Here is a 12,264-nt window from a genome sequence, read left to right on the forward strand (position 1 = left end):
ACCAAGCAAGGTACCCATCCCCTGAAGAATCCCCTAGCTCCTTGCTCCTTTAACAGAACACCAAATCCAGATGAGATGCTCTTGTAATTCGCCGGGTCAATCTGAAACAATTGATAGAAATGTGTTAGATCCAAAATACTTACTTCAAACATCTCAAATTCTATTATTCTCAACCAAGAAGAAACCCTTTTCTTAGAAATCAGAGTACATATCATGAATAAATCAGACCCATCTCAATTATCCATTTATACGCACCAGATGCATCAGCTAATCAACCCATATGAACTGCTTGCTTGTTTTATTTTATACAGTAGCTAATCCACCAAAAGAAGCTAAGGAACCCGGAACAAAGCACACAAGGAATCATTGCAGGTAGTTCTATGTCCTGGAAGCAACACAAGAACCAGGCACATATCATGAAGAACCATCACCTGCAGGTGTATTTCTCAAGAACGCACATTGGAAGAACCATCAGATGCAGGCAAATACAGCAAGAACGTACACATGGAGAGCAAGCATGCCACAGGCACATCGATCTCGGGGAAAAGAGAAGACCCACCCTTGAAGAGTTTCGTCGTCCTGTAGGGAGCAGCCGGCCCATTTAACCTCATCGTGGATCTGGTCATGGCCATGGCGGCTCGACGTGGATCTCGCCGTTGCCTTGGCCTCCCGTCTCACCTTCCTCCTCCTCTCTCCACGCCGGAACCGGCCGGTCTGCCCCAGATCGAGCAAGCCCACACTGACCCACACCAGCAGGAGATCGTCGCTGGGTGTTAGCTCATGGTGTTGCTGCCCCAGATAGGGGGGTGGAGGAGGAGCGGCTGGTGCTCCAGTTCGGCGACGGGAGGAGCCGGGAGGGGGAGAGAAAGGAGTGCCCAGTGCGAGGGTGCTCCATGACGAGAGGGTAGCTAGGGAAGGGAGGCCGGCGTGGTGGGAGAAGGCGGCGAGCGGGAGACGCGCCGGCGAAGCCCTACACGAAACCCTAGCCATGGGTGGGGTTGGGAGCGGGCGATAGAGGCCGGGAGCGGAGAAACTGGCCGGAGGGGAGGGAGGCGCGGACCGTGGGGAGCTCGGGTATGTGTTGTGCGGCGCCGGAGCTCGCTGGAAGTGGCCGGCGTGGGGTGGTGGCGGCTGCGAGGACTTCTTCTTTTTTAAATCAAAGTAAAGCTTTATAACTTTAAATCACCCGCAACACAAACAGCCACTTGGGCTGGTACATCCGACTCTCACTCGACAACCGAGTTTGCAGGGTACATACGGCCAAGGCTTGCTAGCTCATGAGCCACGGAATTAGCACTACGGCGACAACATTTTATTTCAAATAGAAAATCACAGCTTAAGCTGGTACTTTGTGTCCTCGATGACAGCAGCGTATGCTGAAGAATCGACCTTCCGAATGTCCATTGCTTCTGCCAACAATTGTGAATCTGTTTCAAACTCTGCTCGAATAATCCCCAAGTCCGATGCAAAGGAAACTGCATTTGACAACGCCACCGCTTCCGCTGCAAAGGCATCTTGGATAAGCTCCTGTCTTCCAGCCCGTGCACCCACCACTTCGCCGTCGCTGGTTCTTGCCACTGCACCCCACCCTGCATGGAGTTCCCCTGGGACGAAGGCTCCATCAACATTGAACTTGACCATGTCTTGAGCAGGAGGCCTCCATTTATCAGTGCACTGTGGCTTGGGTTCTGGGAGGAAAACCTGCATGTATTCCAGAGTAGAGCTTCGTGTGCGTCTCGCTACTTCGGCCGCTGTCAACACACGCTCCCCCTTTCTCAGTTTATTCCTAGCGCTCCACCACATCCACCAGAAAGTGAGAATCTGCATGCGTTTTAGGATATTTAGCCCCCATAGGTAGTCCATCATCGCATGTACAGATGAGATTGCTCCCAGCTCCCTTCTTTCCTTCTCTAAGGCTAGTTCCCTCCACACCACCTTAACTGATTTGCACTTGATGAACAGGTGCCCCCCATCCTCATCAGCATGCCCACAGAAAAAGCATTTCGTGCTCTTCACCTTCAGACCTCGCCTCTGCATATTCGTCAGGAGTGCTAGTGATTCATGCCGCAGTCTCCATGTGAACATTTGGACAGTTCTCGGGCACGGCAATCTCCAAATCCTTTTCCAAGAATCGTCGTTGCATGTGTTCAGGTTACCCGCTTTGGCTGTGCTCCTTCCCACTCCCCCATTCTTCCTCATAGACTTCAGTTCCATGTGCATCTTGTACGCACTCTTCACAGAATGAATGCCCTTGCTGTCGAATTGCCATGCAACAAAGTCATGTACCCCCTCCCGTAGCGGCATCTGCAGAATGTGTCTAGCATCCTCCGCGCAAAAGGTATCCCGCACAAGGCATTCATCCCATTGCCCCGTGGAGGGATCCATTAACTCGCTTACGGCCTGCATCAGGTTGTTCCCTTTTGGGGTTATGACTCTCCGTGACCACGGCCTTGGGATCCAAGGATCTGTCCAGATCTTAACGTTCTCGCCATCACCAATTCACCAAATGTATCCTTCCCGGATTAGGTCAAGTCCTTTGAGTAAACTTCTCCATGCATATGAGATTCCATCTCTCGCCACAGCCTCCAGAACATGGCAATTCGGGAAGTAACGGGCTTTGAGAACCCTAGCATGCAGCGTGTCTAGGTTTTTTAATAGCCGCCAGGCCTGTCTCGAGAGCATTGCCATGTTAAAGCTATGCATATCGCAAAACCGAGACCCCCTTGCGCCTTTGGCTTGACTAGCTTCTCCCACCCAATCCAGTGAACTGTGTCTTCCTTATCTTGTTGGCTCCACCAGTAGTTTCCGATTAGGGCACTTAGTTCGTGGCAGAAACTCTTGGTTAAGTCAAAGCAAGACATAGCAAATGTGGGGATGGCATGCGCCACTGCTGTAACCAGAGTCTCCTTGCCCACCTTGGCTATAAGCTTCTCCTTCCACCCATAAATCCGCCCCGCCATTGCCCCCTTTAAATATGTGAAAGCTCGTTTCCTGGATCGTCCAACGTGAACCGGTAGCCCAAGGTACTTCGCGTTCCAGTTCTCACTCTGAATCTGCAGGCTGCTTTCAACCGAGTTCCTGGCTTCCGTTGATGTGTTGGAGCTAAACATCAAAGAAGATTTCTCCACATTTATGCACTGCCCAGAGCACTTCTCGTATATGTCCAGGATCTCCTTCAAGGCATCTGCCTCCTCTTGGTTTGATTTCAACATAATTATTGAATCATCCACAAAGAATAAGTGTGACACCACCGGCGCCATTGGGCATACTTTCACGCCACTTATCCTCCCCTCTCTTTCTGTTGCATGAAGTAGAGCCGGTAGACCTTCAGCACATATCACAAATAAGTACGGTGATGCCGGGTCTCCTTGACGAAGACCCCTTGACGGGCAAAACTGTTCCGTCTGACCGTTCACCTTGATTTGATATCGTACAGTCATCGCGCACTTCATAATGAGGTCCACCCAACTCCTGCTGAAACCCAATTTTCCAAGCATTGCCTGCAGAAAACTCCATTCCACGTGGTTGTAGGCTTTGCTCATATCCGCCTTGACTGCAGTGTATCCCTCCTTTCCCTTTTTCTTGTTCAAGAGAAAGTGCGACAGCTCGTACGCCACCAATACATTATCCGTGATGAGCCTCCCCGGTACGAACGCACTCTGATTTTCAGAGATGATTGAAGGCATGATGATCTTGAGGCGGTTGGCAATCACCTTAGAAATCAGCTTGTATAGGACATTACATAATGAGATTGGACGAAGATCCTTAATCTTGTTCGGGTTCTTGACCTTTGGAATAAGTACAACCACAGTGTCATTCCAGCCTACCGGAATCTCTCCCCCATTCAGCACAGCGAGGACTTCGTCCACAATTCTATCCCCCATGAGATGCCAGTGTTTCTTGTAGACGATATCCCGTCCGGGCCCGGCGCCTTGAGATCGCCAAAGTGGTCAAGGGTGGCCTTGATTTCCTCTCGGGAAAATTCGGCATTGAGTATATCCTGCATGGCACTAGTTACCCACGGCTCCACTCTATCTATGAGCTCAGCCAATCGGGAACCATTTTGTGAGGTGAATAAGTCCTGAAAAAAGAGCAGACATAGTTAGTCAAATCCTCCCCTTCCTTCACCACCGACCCCTCCTCCTTCTTCAGCTCCTTCACCCTATTAGCCTTCTTCCTCGCTGATGCATAAGCCATAAAATAGCAAGTGCTCCTATTCCCGCCCTTGAGCCAGGATATGTGAGTCTGTTGCTTCGCCTTAGTGTTCTTCTTATCCTCCAAGTCACGCACCACCCTCTCAACCTTGCCTCCTCCCTGACCTTATGTTCAGAAACTGGATCCTTCATACACCTATCAAGATCACGCCGAGCCTTCCTAAGCCTTCCCTCCAATTCTCCCGCAACTTCTTTATGCCATCTTTTCACTCTGCCAGCCACCTTGCCCATAGCCGCAGCCACTCCTCCCTCCCCTATTACCCAGCTCTCCTCCCAAGCCTCCTGGATTACTTCACTGCAACCCTCTTCCTTGAGCCACCATGCTTCAAACTTAAAGCTTCGATCTGTCTCCGGCTCTTTCCTTGTATCCCCATGTGTACACACAATCAGCGGTCTATGGTCGGAATGGCGTGGATTTCCATTGAGCACTAAGAATTCTGGAAAAGCTTCACACCAGTGGGAGTTCGCGGTTGCCCGGTCCAACCGCTCGCAAATGTAGTTACCCAGATTAGTGCTATGATTCCTCCATGTGAATTTATCTCCATCAAACCCCACATCACTCAGCTCAAACCTAACCAGAGCCTCTCAGAAGCAGTCCATGCAAGACCTTGGTGCCCCTCCCACCTTTTCATCACATGTTAATATTTCATTGAAATCCCCCAGGCACAGCCACAGCCTCCCATCTTGGTGTTTCTGCCCTAGTAATTTGAGTGTTCGCCAAGTTTCCTTCTTCCTTTCACCCGCCGATTCACCGTACATCCCTGTCAACCTCCACACTAGTCCTCCCTCCTCCGTAATATCAACATCTACGTGCCTCCTCCCGTACGATCTCAGGTCCAGTTCCATGATAACCCACAAGTGTAGGGGATCGCAACAGCTTTCGAGGGTAAAGTATTCAACCCAAATTTATTGATTCGACACAAGGGGAGCCAAAGAATATTCTCAAGTATTAGCAACTGAGTTGTCAATTCAGCCACACCTGGATAACTTAATATCTGCAATAAAGTATTTAGTAGCAAAGTAGTATGATAGTAGTGGTAACGGCAATAAAAGAGTAATGAAAGCAAAAGTAATATTTTTGGTATTTTGTAGTGATTGTAACAATAGCAACGGGAAAGTAAATAAGCGTAAACCAGTAGATGGAAAGCTCGTAGGCATTGGATCGGTGATGGATAATTATGCCAGATGCGGTTCATCATGTAACAGTCATAACATAGGGTGACACAGAACTAGCTCCAATTCATCAATGTAATGTAGGCATGTATTCCGAATATAGTCATACGTGCTTATGGAAAAGAACTTGCATGACATCTTTTGTCCTACCCTCCCGTGGCAGCGGGGTCCTAATGCAAACTAAGGGATATTAAGGCCTCCTTTTAATAGAGAACCGGAACAAAGCATTAGCACATAGTGAATACATGAACTCCTCAAACTATGGTCATCACCGAGAAGTATCCCGATTATTGTCACTTCGGGGTTGTCGGATCATAACACATAATAGGTGACTACAGACTTGCAAGATAGGATCAAGAACTCACATATTTCATGAAAACATAATAGGTTCAGATCTGAAATCATGGCACTCGGGCCCTAGTGACAAGCATTAAGCATAGCAAAGTCATAGCAACATCAATCTCAGAACATAGTGGATACTAGGGATCAAACCCTAACAAAACTAACTCGATTACATGGTAAATCTCATCCAACCCATCACCGTCCAGCAAGCCTACGATGGAATTACTCACGCACGGCGGTGAGCATCATGAAATTGGTGATGGAGGATGGTTGATGATGACGACGGCGACGAATCCCCCTCTCCGGAGCCCCGAACGGACTCCAGATCAGCCCTCCCGAGAGGTTTTAGGGCTTGGCGGCGGCTCCGTATCGTAAAACGCGATGATTTCTTCTCTCTGATTTTTTTCTCTCTGAAAGCGAATATATAGAGTTGGAGTTGGCGTCGGAGGAGCTCCAGGGGGCCCACGAGGTAGGGGGCGCGCCCTAGAGGGGGGGCGCGCCCCCCACCCTCGTGGACAGGGTGTGGGCCCCCTGGTCTTCATCTTTGGCGAGGATTTTTTATTATTTTTTCTAAGATGTTCCGTGGAGTTTCAGGTCATTCCGAGAACTTTTGTTTTCTGCACATAAAACAACATCATGGCAATTCTGCTGAAAACAGCGTCAGTCCGGGTTAGTTCCATTCAAATCATACAAGTTAGAGTCCAAAACAAGGGCAAAAGTGTTTGGAAAGGTAGATACGACGGAGACGTATCAACTCCCCCAAGCTTAAACCCTTGCTTGTCCTCAAGCAATTCAGTTGACAAACTGAAAGAGAAAAAGAAAAACTTTTACAAACTCTGTTTGCTCTTGTTGTTGTAAATATATCAAGCCAGCATTCAAGTTTTCAGCAAAGATTATAACTAACCACGTTTGCAATAATTCTCAGGTCTCATGTTTACTCATATCAATGGCATAATCAACTAGCGAGTCATAATAATAAATCTCGGATGACAACACTTTCTCAAAACAATCATAATATGATATAACAAGATGGTATCTCGCTAGCCCTTTTTGAGACCGCAAAACATAAATGCAGAGCACCTTTAGATCAAGGACTGACTAGACATTGTAATTCATGGTAAAAGAGATCCAGTCATAGTCATACCCAATATAAATTAATAGTAATGAATGCAAATGACAGAGGCGCTCTCCAGCTAGTGCTTTTTAATAAGAGGGTGATGACTCAACATAAAAGTAAATAGATAGGCCCTTCGCAGAGGGAAGCAGGGATTTGTAGAGGTGCCTGATAACCCGCAAGTATACGGGATAGTTGTAGCCTCTTTCGATAAGTAAGAGTGTCGAACCCAACGGGGAGCTAAAGGTAGAACAAATACTCTCTCAAGTCCTATCGGCCACTGATACGACTCTACGCACGCTTGACGTTCGCTTTACCTAGAACAAGTATGAAACTAGAAGTACTTTGTAGGTGTGACAAGAAAGGTTTGCAAGAAAATAAAGAACAAGTAAATAAAGAGTAGGGGCTGTTTAGATAAAGATGCAAACAAAGTAAATATAACGAGTGTGGAAAAGTGGTGATAGGAGTTGTGGAATTGTCCCTAAGCAATTGACTACGTTACTAGACCGATAGCAAGTTTTATGTGGGAGAGGCATAAGCTAACATACTTTCTCTACTTGGATCATATGGACTTATGATTGGAACTCTAGCAAGCATCCGCAACTACTAAAGATTCATTAAGGTAAAACCCAACCATAGCATTAAAGCATCAAGTCCCCTTTTATCCCATACGCAACAATCCCCTTACTCGGGTTTAAGCTTCTGTCACTCTAGCAACCCACCATAAAAGAATCATGAACGTATTGCAACACCCTACAGCGGGAATCCCTCACGCTTGCGCGACACGGAGGGCACAATAGGACAGCAACATAACCACAAGCAAATTAAACCAATCATAGCAATTCATCAATCACCGGTAGGACAACGAAAATCTACTCAGACATCATAGGATGGCGACACATCATTGGAAAATAATATGAAGCATAAAGCACCATGTTCAAGTAGAGGGTACAGCGGGTTGCGGGAGAGTGGACCGCTGAATATAGAAGGGGGAAGGTGATGGAGATGTTGGTGAAGATGACGGCGGTGTTGGTGAAGATCGCGGTGATGATGATGGCCCCCGGCAGCGCTCCGGCGCCACCGGAAGCAAGGGGGAGAGAGGCCCCCTTCTTCTTCTTCTTCCTTGACCTTCTCCCTAGATGGGAGAAGGGTTTCCCCTCTGGTCCTTGGCTCCCATGGCTTGGGAGGGGCGAGAGCCCCCTCCGAGATTGGATCTATCTCTCTGTTTCTGCATTTTGTTATGGCTCTGTTTCACCGTTTCGCGTATATATGGAGATCCGTAACTCCGATTGGCCTGAAACCTTCGCCGTGATTTTTTTCCGAATATTAGCTTTCTTGCGGCAAAAGAAGAGCGTCAACCGCCTTACGGTGGGCTCACGAGGGTAGGGGGCGCGCCCAGGGGGGCAGGCGCGCCCCCCTACCTCGTGACCACCTCGGGCACTGGTTCGCGTTGATTTTCCTTCCAAATTTTCCATATTTTCCAAAAATAAGCTTCGTCCGTTTTTATCCCGTTTGGACTCCGTTTGATATGGATATTCTGCGAAACCAAAAACATGCAACAGACAGGGACTGGCACTGGGCACTGGATCAATATGTTAGTCCCAAAAATAATATAAAAAGTTGCCAAAAAGTATATGAAAGTTGCATAATATTGGCATGGAACAATCAAAAATTATAGATATGACGGAGACGTATCAGCATCCCCAAGCTTAATTCCTGCTCGTCCTCGAGTAGGTAAATGATAAAAAAGATAATTTTTGATGTGGAATGCTACCTAGCATAATCTTGATCATATGTCTAATCATGGCACGAATATTAAGACATGAGTGATTCAAAGCAATAATCTATCCTTTGACATAGAAACAATAATACTTCAAGCATACCAACCAAGCAATTATGTCTTATTGAAATAACATAGCCAAAGAAAGCTCATCCCTACAAAATCATATAGTCTGGCTATGCTCCATCTTCACCACACAAAATATTCACATCATGCATAACTACCCCGATGACAAGCCAAGCAATTGTTTCATACTTTTGACATTCTCAAACCTTTTCAACTTTCACGCAATACATGAGCGTGAGCCATGGACATAGCACTATAGGTGGAATAGAATATGATGGTGGGGGTTATGTGGAGAAGACAAAAAAAGGAGAAAGTCTCACATCGACGCGGCTAATCAACGGGCTATGGAGATGCCCATCAATTGATGTCAATGTGAGGAGTAGGGATTGCCATGCAACGGATGCACTAGAGCTATAAGTGTATGAAAGCTCAAACTGAAACTAAGTGGGTGTGCATCCAACTTGCTTGCTCATGAAGACCTAGGGCATTGGAGGAAGCCCATCGTTGGAATATACAAGCCAAGTTCTATAATGAAAATTCCCACTAGTATATGAAAGTGATAACTTAAGAGACTCTCTATATGAAGAACATGGTGCTAAGTGTGGTAAAAGGATAGTAACATTGCCCCTTCTCTCTTTTTCTCTCATTTTTTTTTCTTTTTTTCTTTTTTTTGGGCCTTCTCTTTTTTTGGCCTTTCTCTCTTTTTTTATTTTTTTCGTCCGGAGTCTCATCCCGAATTGTGGGGGAATCATAGTCTCCATCATCCTTTCCTCACTGCGGCAATGCTCTAATAATGATGATCATCACACTTTTATTTACTTACAACTCAATATTACAACTCGATATCTAGAACAAAGATATGACTCTATATGAATGCCTCCGGCGGTGTACCGGGATGTGCAATGATCTAGCGTAGCAATGACATCAAAAAAAACGGACAAGCCATGAAAATATCATGCTAGCTATCTTACGATCATGCAAAGCAATATGACAATGAATGCTCAAGTCATGTATATGATGATGATGGAAGGTGCATGGCAATATATCTCGGAATGGCTATGGAAATGCCATGATAGGTAGGTATGGTGGCTGTTTTGAGGAAGATATAATGAGGCTTATGTGTGACAGAGCGTATCATATCACGGGGTTTGGATGCACCGGCGAAGTTTGCACCAACTCTCGAGGTGAGAAAGGGCAATGCACGGTACCGAAGAGGCTAGCAATGATGGAAGGGTGAGAGTGCGTATAATCCATGGACTCAACATTAGTCATAAAGAACTCACATACTTATTGCAAAAATCTATTAGTCATCGAAACAAAGTACTACGCGCATGCTCCTAGGGGGATAGATTGGTAGGAAAAGACCATCGCTCGTCCCCGACCGCCACTCATAAGGAAGGCAATCAGTAAACACCTCATGCTCCGACTTCGTTACATAACGGTTCACCATACGTGCATGCTACGGGACTTGCAAACCTCAACACAAGTATTTCTCAATTTCACAATTACTCAACTAGCACGACTCTAATATCACCATCTTTATATCGCAAAACTATTGCAAGGAATCAAACATATCATATTCAGCGATCTACAAGTTTATGTAGGATTTTATGACTAACCATGTGAATGACCAGTTCCTGTCATCTCTCTAAATAGATATAAGTGAAGCAAGAGAGTTTAATTCTTTCTACAAAAGATATGCCCAAGCTCTAACAAATATAAGTGAAGCAAAAGAGCATTCTACAAATGGCGGTTGTCTATGTAAAGAGAAACAGGCAATCCAAACTTCAAATGATATAAGTGAAGCACATGAAGCATTCTATAAAGCCATACTCAAAAGATATAAGTGAAGTGCATAGAGCATTCTATAAATAAACCAAGGACCATCTCATACCAGCATGGTGCATAAAAGAAAAATGAAAACTAAATGCAAAAGACGCTCCAAGACTTGCACATAATGCATGAACGAAACGAATCCGAAAACATACCGATACTTGTTGAAGAAAGAGGGGATGCCTCCCCAGCATCCCCAAGCTTAGACGCTTGAGTCTCCTTGAATATTTACTTGGGGTGCCTCGGGCATCCCCAAGCTTGAGCTCTTGCCTCTCTTCCTTCTTCTCACATCGAGACCTTCTCGATCATCGAACACCTCATCCACACAAAACTCCAACAGAAAACTCGGTAAGATCCGTTAGAATAATAAAGCAAATCACTACTCTAAGTACTGTTGCAAACCAATTCATATTTTGTTTTTGCATTGTGTCTACTGTAATACAACTTTTTCATGGCTTAATCCACTAATATAAATTGATAGTTTCATCAAAACAAGCAAACTATGCATCAAAAACAGAATCTGTTTAAAACAGAACAGTCTGTAGCAATCTGAACATTCACCATACTTCTGATACTTCAAAAATTCTGCCAAAATTAGGAAACATAAACAATTTATACAGAAAGACAGTGCAAAAAGAATCAGAACCATTTGACGTACCACTGGTAGAAAAAAGCCCTTTAGTCCCGGTTCGCAACAGCCTTTAGTCCCGGCTGTGCAACCGGGACTAAATATGCGCGACTAAAGACCCCCCCCCCTTTAGTCGCGCCTCTTACGGACCGCGACTAAAGGCTTTAGTCCCGGTTCTTGTGGCTGACCGGGACTAAAGGCCCGTCCACGTGGGCGCCAGTGGTCCGTCGGGGCGGAGGACCTTTAGTCCCGGTTCTCGTGGCCAACCGAGACTAAAGGCCTCCTCCGCAGGTTTAGGGTTTTAGCCCCCCTAAACCTGGTTTCTTCTTAGTTTGGAGTGTTTTATTTCTTTTATATTTTATTTTGTGTTTTATTTTAATTTTTATAAAGTTTCAGTACACATATTCTACGCTACTATATACATGCATATGAAATTTCAAACAAGAAGAATTCAAGAGGAATATATAATATATATTCAATCTCGGGTGACCATATACAACTTCGAACAAGTTTCCATACACAATTAGGATGGATGACCATATACAACTTCGAACAAGTTTCAATCTCGGGTATGCATATAAATTTCTTCATCCTCGGTATAGTGTTCTCCTTTAGGATTGATGACTTCCCTCATGAAAAATCCTACTAATTCTTCTTGAATTGGTCGGAAGCGAGCTTCTGGACTAAGCCTCCTCCGCAAGTTATCCGTCGCGTTCTGCACGCTATCCGATGCCTTCCGCTCAGAGGTGTGTCTCCGGATGTTCTCACAAACATAGTATCCACATAGATTGGTCCCCGGTGGCTGCTTATCCACATTAACTAACCTTCTGAAATCTAGCTCATGTTTGAATTCACCGACAATTTCTTCTGAGAACCGTCTCCAAACCCTACAGGGCAAAGAAAATTAAATGAACAAGGGAGTTATTAGTTACTTGATATTAGGAAATGAACGAAAGAGACCGATCGATATAGAGCTCAAATGATTGAAAATAATTACTTTTGCAGCATTTTTCTCATGTCGGCCCAACGCTTTGGATCCGAATCCATAGAGTCCATGATTAGAACTCTGGAGGTGTGAAGTTCAATATTTAGCAGAATCCAGTGGAACCTGCGG

The 12,264-nt window shown here is 45.6% G+C and overlaps 1 protein-coding gene across 1 annotated transcript; it reads right to left on the reverse strand.

Moving 5' to 3' along the window:
- Positions 1-1,329: 1,329 nt before the first annotated feature.
- Positions 1,330-2,385, reverse strand: LOC141041352 (uncharacterized). Its single transcript, XM_073507493.1, has one exon. It carries the CDS (start codon positions 2,383-2,385, stop codon positions 1,330-1,332), a length of 1,056 nt encoding a protein of 351 aa, XP_073363594.1.
- Positions 2,386-12,264: the final 9,879 nt, after the last annotated feature.

The sequence above is a fragment of the Aegilops tauschii genome, chromosome 2 (assembly GCF_002575655.3).
Source record: "Aegilops tauschii subsp. strangulata cultivar AL8/78 chromosome 2, Aet v6.0, whole genome shotgun sequence".
Taxonomy (NCBI): Eukaryota; Viridiplantae; Streptophyta; class Magnoliopsida; order Poales; family Poaceae; genus Aegilops; species Aegilops tauschii.

Excerpts from the sequence above, each read along its gene's own strand:
- LOC141041352 (XM_073507493.1), bottom strand. The coding sequence starts at position 2,385 with ATGGATCCCTCCACGGGGCAATGGGATGAATGCCTTGTGCGGGATACC.